The sequence below is a fragment of the Nanorana parkeri genome, unplaced genomic scaffold (genome assembly GCF_000935625.1).
Source record: "Nanorana parkeri isolate BGI_ZX_2015 unplaced genomic scaffold, ASM93562v1 scaffold1451, whole genome shotgun sequence".
Lineage (NCBI taxonomy): Eukaryota > Metazoa > Chordata > Amphibia > Anura > Dicroglossidae > Nanorana > Nanorana parkeri.
The window spans coordinates 73,796-86,698 of NW_017307719.1; the positions used below are offsets into that span (position 1 = coordinate 73,796).

Consider the following 12,903-nt stretch of genomic DNA (forward strand, 5'->3'; position numbering starts at 1 on the left):
TCTTGATATTATTTATATTTTTCCTATTTTTTTCCATTTTTTTTTTCTTATTCCTATTTCTTCCAGTGTTCAGCAATAATAACATTATAGAAATACTAAAATAGTAATAATAAAATTATATAAAAAGTTAAACTAATTCCTGCTATCCACAATCCCTATCTTAAATCTTATATTTATCTGTAAGTGTAAGTGTCATAAGTACTTTTTCACATATTAATTGAGAAGTTTTAGCCACCAGGTGAGATTTGTGAATGCTTTGAGAGAGCTTTCTAAACATTTGCTAAATGCTTGGAAAATTCTGGAAAGTTATCTGACAAGAATTTGATAGAACTTGGGTTTGAATATCTTTGCATTCACTGGCATTAACATTTCCACTGTAAAGTACTCCGTAATTTCTCTTTGTCGGTTTAGTGGTAGATAAATGGTTTGCAGTGCCTGCATAGAAGCCTTGTATGAATATGAAATACTTCAGTAATATTCAAGCAGGGCTTTTAAGTCACCTTTTTATGTAATCATTTCCTTTTCTTGAGGAAGCTGTTTGGTTATATTGTATATATAAGGGAGTTCTATTTTAGGGTTCTGCTTTACACTTGTAATCCTAAAGTAATATACTCATATGAAAAAAAAAATGCAGAACATCCTAATCAAAATGCATTTATTTATCTGACCTGTAAAGGTCGTTATCAAGTAACGTACATAAAAAAAAGAAGACAAACTATAGCAAGCCTACTAACAAGGACCCATTCTTGAATTAGTGTTTTTATGTGTTGCTTGAATTTAGCTAGGATAACAAGCATTCTGAAAGTTTCTACATTTGTAATGATGCTAGCAGCCATTGTCCCTTATGATGGAAATTTAGTTTGGTAGTAAAATCTCTCAAAAAGGTAGCATTGGAATTTTTCAATATTTATCAATTTCTAGCTGCACCATTTCAAAGCAGATTCCATACATTTGAAGTTTTAACCCAAAACTGATATTTATTTTCTTTTGGCTTCCTGCCAAAGTAAATAACATGATTTTCTTTTAGCATCTCTCGAAAATTGCCACTTCTGTTTTCTTAAGGTGCCCATACACCTTACGATTATCGGACAAAACTTTTCGTCCGATTGAATAGTCGTACAATTGTCGTACGGCAGCCCCATCCTGCCCCGATGATCGCAAGATTAATTTAGCCGTAATTAGCGAAAAGCACCGGGACGAAATGCGGTAATTGATTTGCCGTATTTTCGTTAGCGCAAGATCGTACGACTTTTGGCGGATGGAAACGCCAGCAACCTTACGAAAATCGTACGATCTAGCAAAGTTTTCAAACATGCTTGACCGTCAAAAGTCGTACGATTGTACAGTAATGTCGGTCGGACACTGCAATGCACACATACGATTATCGAACAAAAAGTCGATCGCATACGAAAATCGTCCGATAATCGTAAGGTGTATGGGCACCTTTAGTAACTGCTACATCAATTGTAAATCTTAAGTGTTACACTTTAAAATGGATTCTGCATTAAATGGAGTAGATTAATACTGGAATCAGGCTTCAAGTAATTGACAATTTCAATGCGTCTTTAAATTAATGGGGCAGGGTTGCCTGCCGCAGGAATATCATCGCCATTCCATAGATAGAAGCTGGTTTATGATTCTGCTGGTGCAAAATTAAAATGTTAAAGGTGAGAAAAAAAAGATTTATGTAAACGTGCATTTTAGTCTATGCTTTTTTATTTTGTTTTTCTCTGTTATAGGTGACAACCTACCTGAATTGGCTAGTGAGGATGTCTTCAGAACTGGAAACCAATATAGTCGCAGTGGAGCGAGTGAAGGAGTATTCTGATCTGGAGCAAGAGGTACAATGCAACCATTTGAGGAGTTCTGCTTATTTCCTTTATAGTGGTGTTTAGAGCACCTAGCGACATTTAAGAGTGGCTGTCTCTGCAAACACAATCTCATTGCCCTCTGACAGCTAGTGGGATCATAGTTGAGTTAATTGGATTGAACATGCTTGTCAAGCTTGTGCAGAGAAGTGGAAGGTGGGAAGTGATATAGGCTCACCCTACCATGGCCTCTTATTTCAGTGGGGTTAAATTGGCAATATTTAAGTCAATGTTCTCCCTGAGAGCAGTCATCCAGCAAGCATCTGTCTGCATCCCCAGGCATAAGATTGTGCTTAACCCAGCTGAATATGGAGATAAACATTTTTACAGCTAGGATAAAAAAGGCAGGTATCTTATCAAATTAAAAGGAACATGCAGTCTTTCCAATTACTTTTTAGATCTAAGACACCGCTTGATGAAAATAATCCTTAACAATGAATGTGAATTTTTTAAGTACAGATGTTTAAAAATGTAATACATGTTTTATATTGTATGTATATTGATCAACTCTTCTTAAGCTTTTAATCACAGAGGAACCTTTAAAATAATTTTCAGATCTCCGGAAACACATTCTAAAAATGATTATATTTAAAGTTCACGGTTTATTAGCGTGATCAATATGTTTTTATATATAATAATAAATGTATAAGAAGTGTGGCATGTCTTTTACATTTATTAAACTTTTTTTTTCCTCTTTCCTTTAGCACCCATTCCATTTTAGGGCGAGGTATTTCTATTTACACCTCTATTGACCTTTGTAATCCCTTTTACTTTTATCTCCATTTACATTCTTCTATCAAATTTATTTTTTGCCGTTCAATAATCCCTAAGCACCCATGCACATTGTGTTTCACCCCTATTCAGGCTTCATCAGGGGTCTGTTCAAATTGTGTCATCACTGGGAAAACAAACTACCTAGGGCCACATGGTGCGTCGCCTATATATAGGTTCCTATTTCATGATGTCCCTTCCTGTGATGTCACTTAGGATTCCTCTCTGTATCTAATGGAGGGTAATATTACCGCATTCTCTCTATTTGCGCTGCCTTTTTTTTACCCTTTCCTCAATTTCAAGGCTATTACCTTATTTTATTTTTTATATAATATTTCACTTTTTCATATATTCATTCTTTTCTGCTTTATCTGGCCTGTGATTGCAACAAAATGAATGTTTACTTCTACTTTTTTTAATTTACATATATAAAACATTTTTTTAAATATCTCATAGATGCATTAATTATGTTCATTTAATTATATACAAATTCATTATTTCTCATTTTTACACATTTTTATTTATTTGATTAGTAGTCATCAAATAAATGGAGGAAGGCCAAGGCTTCATTCAAGCCATTCTGGTTCATGGTGCCCAATTAAATATCTATCTTGCCTCGGTTCGTAACAGCTTATCATTCAAGTTTCCTCTTCTAGGGCCCAATTTTAATACTTGCAATCCCCACATATGTCGTGGAATTGGTTTATCTCTTTTTAGGATCATATCATTCATATGTTCAAATACGCGTCTCCTCAGCTGTCTAATTGTCTTTCCCACGTATAGCATGGTACAAGTAAATTTTACATTCTATACCAATCCAGTTGTACTACTATTAATGAAAGATTCTATCTTCACCATCGAGCTGTCTTTTGGATTTTTAAATTCCTTGACAGTAGGCATGTATTCACAAGCTTTGCAATGACCACAATGGTACAAACCGTTTGGTGGTTTCGGTAACCAGGTTTTATTTTCTTGTTTTCTTTTTCTTTGTTTCTAAATGGCTGTGCAATAGTCTATCACGTAAATTCTTTCCCCTTTGATGAGTAATGATTTGATGTTCATGTAATACACCCTCAAGGTTTCATCTTGCAGTGAAATTGGCCAATATTTATCAATTATATTATAGATATAACTGGATTGTGCCGTATAATCGCCAACAATCCGAACTGACTGATTTTCCTCCGTATCTCGATTTCTCAATAGATTTTCCCTTTTTTTTATTTTTTGTTCCATAATATGCAGTTTTCAACACTTTTTTTTTTTCTTCTGGGTATCCCCTCTTTTCAACAATTAATCACATTCCTTTTCAAATTCATCCTCGGGAGAGCAATTCCTTTTTGGTCTGATAAGGTGTCCCACTGGGATACCACTCTTTATAGGGGCAGGATTATGGCTGTCCCAATGTAAAAAGGAATTACAATGTTGGTTTTCTATATATTTTGGTTTGTAAGACTCCCTCTGTATCCTTGTAAACTCTTCCACTGATGGATGCACCAATACTCGTACTCGCCCAAATGCTCCGATACTTACCCCCGATACCGGATCTTCTGCTCAGAGGGAGCTCTCCCTCGTACCGACAGTGCCGCAAGGGAGTATGAAGACAGCTTCCAGGCCACTCAGCAAGCCGGGCAGTGGGTTATGCGTCTCCCGGCTTCCTGATTGGCTAGGAAGACGCATAACTTACTGGCTGGACACACCATGTCCCGCCTACCGGCTTCCTGATTGGCTAGGAAAGGGAGGGAAGGAGCGCAAGTGACTGGCGCAGACTTTATGGAGGTGGATAGACCAGGGAAAATAACAATGAAATGGGCGGTGAACCCTCACCTGTGATGAGATGAATGGGTACACAGGTGATGACCTCCTGGTGGTGTCGTGAGGTCTGGTTGGGGTGACAGGTGGGCAGAGGTGGATCATTTGAAGAGGTTTTTTTTGGGGGTGGTGCGTCCAGATGGGCGTGGAGAAAGAAAAAGAATGCAAGTTGGTCAGAGACCGTGCAAATATATGGAAGAGAAGTGCTTTCTAAACTCACCAGTGGGTTTGGTGTGTAGCGATAGTAGCGACGAAGAATGGAAAACTATTTTCTAGAGTATCTTTAACCCCTTCGTGACTCACGACGTACAGTGTACGTCGCCAGACTTTATTGTAGGTTGGTCGAACTTTTGATCCCGGTTGGCTTTTAGACAGGTACTCCAAGGATGGTATGGTGGGGGAGAGTCTTTGACGTTGGCGTGGAGCCAGGTGAGGTGGAAGAAGCTGTACACTTGCTTTGTGGATATTGTCCAGGGAGAGTGCCCAGGGAGGTGATGAATGGGTTAATGGAGTAATCAATAAGAGCAATGGGGGTTGCTGTGGGAGGTGTTGGTGCTGAAGCCTCCTGTGTGCTCCACCAGGCATTATAGACATTCGTCAAAATCATAGGAGCCTCTGAACATCCACCAAATATTTTCAATTGGTGTAATCTATGCCAATTAATCACCCGGACTCTTCTACTATGAAGCCATGCTGTTGTCATAGATACAGTATGCAGTTTAGCATTGTCCTTCTGGAATATGTAGGGCCTTCCCTGAAAGACATTGTCTAAATGGGAGAATATGCTGCTCTAAAACCTGGATATATCTGTCGGCATTGATGGTGCCTTTCTAGATGTGCAAGCTGCCCATTCCATACACACTAATGCACCTTCATACCATCAGAGAAGCAGGCTATTGAACTGAGTGCTGATAAGCCGGGGGGTCGCTCCCCTCTTTAGTCTGGAGGACATGACACCCATGGTTGCCAAAAAGAATGTCATATTTCAATTTGTCTAGCCACAAAACAGTTTTCCATTTTGCAACAGACCATTTTAAATGAGCTTTGGCCCACAGAAGATGGCAGCATTTCTTTATCATGTTCCGATATGTCTTCTTTTTTGCATGATAGAGCTTTAACTTGCATTTTTGGATGGCACGGTGAACTGTGTTCACAGACTGTAACTTTTGGAAGTATTCCTAAGCCCATGCAGTGATGTCCTTTACAGAATCATGCTTGTTTCTAATGCAGTGCTGGCTGAGGGCCTGAAAATCACTGCAATCCAGTATTGCGTTTTTGTCCCTTGCACACAGAGATTTCTCCAGATTCTCAGAATCTTTTGATATTATGTACTGTCGAATAGATGATAATATATTTAAAGTCTGTGCAACTTTATGTTAAGGAACATTATTCTGAATTAGACAATTTTTAGATGCAGTTATCTTCACTCCTGAGTATGGTTGCACCGATGCTAGATACTGATATACTCATACTCGTTTAAATGCTCCTATACTTACCTCCGTAAGTGGGTTGTGACCTGCCTCCCAGCTTCCTGATTGGCTAGGAAGTTAACTTCACGTTTTGCTAAGCAGCCTAGCTTCCTAACAAATCAGGAAGCCGGGCGGTGGTTTCATGGTCCGGCTCCCGCCTTCCTGATGGTCAGGAAGTCAGGCTGCCAAGCAACAAGTGAATCCGACTTCCTAGCCAATCAGGAAGCTGGGAGGCGGGTCATTACATGCCGTCCGGCTTCCTGATTGGCTAGGAAGCCAGCTTCACTTGTTACTAGGCAGCCTGGATTCCTGACCAATCAGAAAGCCGGACGGCACCTTATTACTCGTCACCTGGTTTCCTGATTAGTCAGGAAGCCAGTGTTCTTTCGCTAGAACACCGGCGTCACAGGCAATCGGGAAGCTGGGCGACGGGTCATGATTTGCAGCCTGACTTCGTGATAATCGTGGCACAATGCGCTGGTACTCAGTATCGGCGAGTACTGAGAAGAAAATATCGGCACTTGTACTTGATACCGAAAAACCGTTATCGGTGCATCCCTTCTTCTGGGACACTCTGGCTCTCCAAGATGCTCTTTTTATACCCGGATATGTTACTGACCTGTTGCCAATTAACCTAATTAGTTGCAAAATGTTCTTCCTGCTCTTCCTTACTTCCGTACCACTTACTTTGTAAGCTTTTTGTTGCCCTGTCCCAACTTTTTTTTTAAAGGGTTGCTGCCATCAATTTCAAAATTACCTTATTTTTTCCTAAAATGGTAAATTTTCTCAGTTTTAAATATTTAATATGTTTTCTATTGTGAATAAAATATAGGTTTATGATATTTGCAAATCATTGCATTCTGTTTTAAGTAGAGTTTACACAGCATCCCAACTTTTTTGGAATTGGAGTTGTAGAGTTAATATATTTTTTTTTAAAGAAAATAAATCTCTGTGAGAATAAGCGATGTCTTTTTGACACCCAGAGCAGATAGTTTTCAACAGCTGTTTTCTATGGGCAAAAAGAGTAAATGAAAAGAAAAAAAAAGAATTATCAGTTTGACACCTTGGTTTTCACCCTTCTCATTTGTGTCATCTACCAAGGCACCTGCCAAGGTTCCCTTTTTCACCTGTTGTTTTTGTATTAGACTTGGAATCCTTGGCGGAACACATTCGATCCAACATGAGTGTTGTAGGGACATAACAGACAGGCATTATACACACATTGCCCTTATTTACTGATTATATTTTACCACCAATCAACTTGCCACAAATGTCTTTACCTAATTATTATTATTATATAGGATTTGTATAGCGCCACCTCTTTGTGCAGAGCTTTACAAAATGGAGGGAGACAGTACAGTTACAATACAGTTTCAATACAGGATGGTTAGGGGGGTCCTGCTCATGAGAGTTTACAATTTAGTAGGAAATCTCCTGGCCACTTTTTAAACACATTCATGTCTTTATCCAGTCTAAAAATTAACCTAGCAAAAGATAATAACTTCGGAGACTTGAGGTAAGCCAAAGATTTTTAAAACCTATTTTTAGATCTTACACTTTACTCTGCCATTTTATTCTTACTGTGTAATGAAAAACGAGTAAAAAGTTTGTGAAAGAAAAGAATGATATACGATATATGTGTAACTTCACATGTATGTTTTATATACTAGAAAACACAAATGTACACCCCAAGAACCACCCCCATGACATCACAATGATGTCAGAACCCACCATAATAAAAAAATGACAAAACAACTAACAAGTGCAATAGCATACAATAATAGCGCAAGTCAAAGACCATGGTGCAACAGATCTAAACATTATTAAACCTCATATGTACAAGTAAAATTGCTGCATGCCCATTGAGTAATTTATATTAAAAAAAAATAGAGGATCAGGAGAGGCGGTACCATGTGGGATCGCACGGCCGCGTCCTCGGTTTCTCTAACAACCTTGTAGCATGGGGGGACACTCCTTACCATGGACATATCCTCGCTATATACATGTATTTCCACTGTACTGGGACTCAAGGCTGTAAGCCATTATTTAAAAGGGACACTCCGTACCCTCCCGCCGACGTCATATTGGAGGTTTTAAGAATGGTACTGGAGAACAACTACTTCAGATTTGAAACAATTCTATTTCCAAACAAAAGGTACTGCTATGGGCAGTTCTGCAGCTCCCTCATATGCTAACTTTTTTGTGGGGTATTTGAGGGAACTGCACATCTACCCATTTGATCTGTTTGTTCATGTAAAACTTTGGCCCAGGTACATTGATAATTTTTTGTACTATGGACAGGACCACAGGATGCTATGCATATGTTCATTGAGCATCTTAATTTGATTGTAGAAGGTATTGTGTTTTAACCCAGAAACATCATGCAATGACATTCCATTTCTTGATATGAGAGTTAGTTAATAATGGACATTTAGCCACTACACTTTTCACAAAACCTACTGAGTGCAATACATTGTTGACCTACTCTGATGGAGACCACTGATGAAAGGGGGCACTCTACTGTGCTATAATGGATAATGTACTTTTTTCACTGAAGCTGGCCACAATGTGGTATGTGGTATTACTGTGCTGTAATGGATACTGTACTTTTTTCACTGAAGCTGGCCACAATGTGGTATGACTTTTCAATACAGTTCTTGCAAAAAAAACTTGGTGTGAAGCGCTGGGATCAATACATTAGTACTGTCTGGGAAAGCATAGCAGCAGCTGTGCGTTGCAGTGCAGCTGCTGGTGTGAATGCAACCTAAATGGTGGACCGTGTTTCAGACACGGACTGAGTAACCGTTCTGTCTGGGCCACGATTCGGACTTCAGCTTGTTGAATATCTTACGGTGCCCATACACCTTACGACTAGGGATGTCCCGATACCACTTTTTCAAGACCAAGTATAAGTACTGTCCCTCATGTACTTGCCGATACCAATTACCGATACTTTTTCTTAAAGGGACAGGTGACATTTTTTCTAAAACAATACAGACTAATGATTTTAGGGCAGTTTCTCGCCAGTGCTGCGTGCATTGGAGGTGACAGGTTCTCTTCAAGGTGACATTAGGGGTCTTTTAGACCTCTACCGTCACCTTTTTACTTCACTGGATTCACTGAATGTAAATACAGCAGGCAGTGGAGCTCAGTGTGCTCCTTATGTGTTTAATAATGACCTCACCAGATGTACACAGAAGTTTTCCCTCCCAATGAAAGAAGAGAATCTCCATTCTGTGTGAAGGAAAGATTTACAGCTTCTCTCTCCCGTGAGCACACTGAACGAACATTCTCTTCTTACAATGAGAGTGAAAACTGCTGTGCAGCATGGAGCACGGGCATCTCACACTGAGAGATATCACCAAAAGGAAACCAATTCATAAAGTTGAAAAGGACGGGACACGGAGGATCAGCAGCTAAGATACAGGGAGGGGGGCAGCGGGTGATCACAGCTGCAGTCTCTTCTGCCTTCTCGTGCTGGCTACAGAGGTCTGTGAAAGGGTCACCGAGCTCTGCAGCCAGCACCAGCAGGGAGAAGAGACTGTCCACACAACACTTACCCCCGCCATGCTGTCACACTTCCGGAGAGGTCAGAGCGGAGAGGGAGCCTCGTTTGGTGGATAGGTATTCCGGGGGAGGGGCTATGGGGGTCAATGGCCGAAGCTAGTTGAAAAAATTTAAACGGCCGGTATCTGATCTAGGCATCGGGGCATTTTCAGGAGTACAAGTACTCCTGAAAATGTCCTGTATCGGCCCAGATACCGGTACTAGCATTGGTATCGGGACATCCCTACTTACAACCATCGCAAGACTTTTGTCTTGCGATGGTCGTAAGCTTATGAAAAGCTTGTATGATCTGCCCATCTTGGACAGGCAGATCGTACTTGCGATCATCGAAAGCCCGCCCTGCTGAGGGGCTGGCTTCCGATGACCGCAGTGAGGGCTTCCGATCACTGCAAACGGGCAGTGTGCGCGTGCGCACACCGGCCCATTCGGCAGTTGTCGAACAAGCAGGCCACGTTTTCAAGCCTGCTTGTTCGACAGAAGACTTTCGACTGTAGCATGTGTGCTACCTTCAGCAGTCAGGGAGTATCATTTAGTAATAAGACATACATATCCTTCACAATAAGTAACTGTTCAAAGATGTGAAAAATTTTCATGTTTAGCATAATTGTCTTTTTGTTGGTAACCATAAACCATCATTTAGTGTGGATATGTAAATTATGCTTTGTTTTTTGGATATGTATTTAGGCCCCATGGACGCTTCAGGAGACTAAACCAGAAAGCAGCTGGCCTCATGAAGGAAAGATTGAGTTCCACAATTTCTGCTTACGTTACCGAGAAGATTTAGACCTTGCGTTGAAGAACATTACTGCTACTGTCCAGGGTGGGGAGAAAGTAAGTGGACAAGATAGTACTAGCAGTTGTAAATGGACTCCATTATTTTGTATAACAATGCCACTATTTGTAGATAAAGTTCACATTAGTTCTAACTAGAGATTGATTTATAGATCACCATTGCAAAAAAAAAAATTTAGTGTATTTTGTGGTTAATACATGCTGTAAAAGTATTCTGTATATTAATCCATTTTTATAATTATGTCCTTATTAAATTTTTCGTTAAATTTGCATGCAGGCAGATGTAACAATTACAGAGGTTGAAACAAACTATAGAAATTCCAAGGGTGCTTACTAAAAAGTTACCTTAATGCAGATAGTTTAGCCATTAAATGGCTGCTGATTATTATTCTCCGGCATGGTCCCCTGTGATGAGTGTGCACTAACCTACATTTCATCAGTGATCTGTGAGCATTAGCCTGGCTTTGTGTGCACCTAGTTCTAAGACCGCGCTGTCCCTGAAAACCACAGATTTCAGATTAATTCAGACCAATTATGGAGGTCACATGCAGGCTGGAAGAGTTTGTTTACAAATAAACATGACACTGTACTTCACTTGCTATGTACAGAGGAAGATGTAAAAAATAACTAGAAATTCTATTTGTGGAATTGTCAGGTTATAATTAAAATACGATATTCCTTTATTGTCCATTGAGGAACACAGGAATTCTATTACAATGTTTTATTGCTGCCTGCCAAGGGGTTAGGACACTGGCAATCAATAAAAGTTGTAAGCCAGCCCTTTTATAACCCCTCCTCTACCCAGCATTTCTGGGTTTTGTACAAGGGTCCTAGGAGGTAAATTATTTTTCTGCTGCTCCACTGAGTCTGCCAATTTCTCTTCCGTTCATTTACCTCCTGCCGTCCGCCCGTTGAGAAAAAACGGACGGACAGCAGACTCGCATTTGCGGGTTGCCGTCTCCAGACGGCATTTTGTTTCCTGCTCGTGCGCGCCCCCGGGCAGGAAAAACCCGTCCGTTCTGCACAGCCGTTACCCGCTGTTTCACATACAAGCTCTATAGCTCTATAGCCGCCGATCAGTTGTATGGTGTGATTTGGTCGACCCCCCTCGAGTGCTGCCGCCCGCCTCCTGACCCCTCACCTTCAATCCCGGAATCCGCTAGCCCATCTGCAGCCCGGGACCGGCTCGGAAGGGCTTTAGTAGGTGAGATGGGAGGGAGATCAGCATCTTCCTCCTTGCTGTTCTCCCTCCGTACTGTGAATGCAGAAGTGATGTGTATTACATCACTTCCGCATTCACCTGTCAGTCATCTGGCTGCTATAGCCAGAGAAAAGAAGCCGATGAAGCAGATCTCTGCTTCATCAGCTTCTTTTGGGGTCCCCAGGTGACAGGGGTCCTAGAGACCCCTAATGTCTCCATAAAGAGGACCTGTCAGTGTGCCTTTACTATTATATAGGGGGATTGTATCCCCTATGTAATAGCAATAACAATAAGTGTAAAAAATATATATATATATGCGTCAGATGTGTCAGCGCGCGAAAACGACAATTGCGCTACACATGTTACATATCGCCACAAACGTCGGAGTGAGAGCAATCATTTTAGGGCCATCAATCACTGATAACACTAAACTGATGAGCGGTAAAAGCTTTTAAAGCGTCGCTTATGGCCAATTTTGGGTATTGTAGTTTTTTGATGTTTCGCGGGTGCGCGCAAGTTTAAGGCTTGACATGTTTGGTGTCTTTTTACCCGACTTGACCCAGTCTCTTATTTTACCAAAAAATTGGGTAATAATAAATCTTTTATAATTTAATATCGGGGAAACAGTTTTTTTTTTTTTTTTTTTTTTTTTTAAAAAAGAAAACCCCCAACGGTGATTAAATACCATCAAAAGAAAGCTGTACCTGTCCCCAAAACATGGTATAAAATTAATTTCAGTGCAGCGTTGCATGACGGAATAAATGTCAGTCAAAGTGCCGCAGCGCTTTATACTGAAAAATGGCCTGGATGGCAAGGGGTTTAACACCACGGACTTCAAGTGGTTACAGGACACAGGAAACAGATCTAGGATCATGTACCATAGGGTAATATTGCCACCTGCAGGAGAAGTACCCTAGGCACAAAACAAAAGACTAAGACAGCCTAGGGGCGGCCCCTACTGGTGGCCAAACCCCCCACCTGCTAAAAAGTCTCCAGTTTTTTTTCTTAATGTCAGGAGTAAAGAGCTAGGAATTTTTTCTATGGAATTCTTATCTGTTTTTTTCCCCACTTTTCGCTGGGTTTTTTAGTAAGTGTCGTCAGGGCGACAAGCTGGATGTTGTAGATCCTTGTCGTCTCCCCTGTACGACCGACGAGCGCATGCAGACTCTGCCTCGGTGGGTCGACTGCGACGACTCTGCTTTATTGGAGAGGCCTGTTGGTGCGTCCCGGTCTGGTGCATATGACTGGGGGCCTCGGCCTACCAGTCACAGCACTCCATACAGGCAGGTGGCGGCGCGACTACGGTCAGGTGTGTTTCTTCCGCCGTCCCTACTCGCCCTGGCCGCATGTCTCCTGTCTTCCAGCCTCGTGGGCGGGCACTAATTGAGCCCCAGGCTTAGTCTGCGCCCTTGTCAGAAGCCGCAGC

General features: G+C 41.0%; 1 protein-coding gene across 1 annotated transcript in view; it reads left to right on the plus strand.

Annotated features, from left to right (window-relative positions):
• LOC108798331 (multidrug resistance-associated protein 1-like) overlaps positions 1-12,903 on the plus strand; it is a 112,632-nt gene that overhangs the window by 73,682 nt on the left and 26,047 nt on the right. Inside the window, exons 15-16 of the mRNA XM_018570070.1 lie at positions 1,740-1,841; positions 10,169-10,315. Of these exons, the coding sequence (XP_018425572.1) occupies positions 1,740-1,841; positions 10,169-10,315 (249 nt within the window). The remainder of the gene's footprint in view (positions 1-1,739; positions 1,842-10,168; positions 10,316-12,903) is intronic.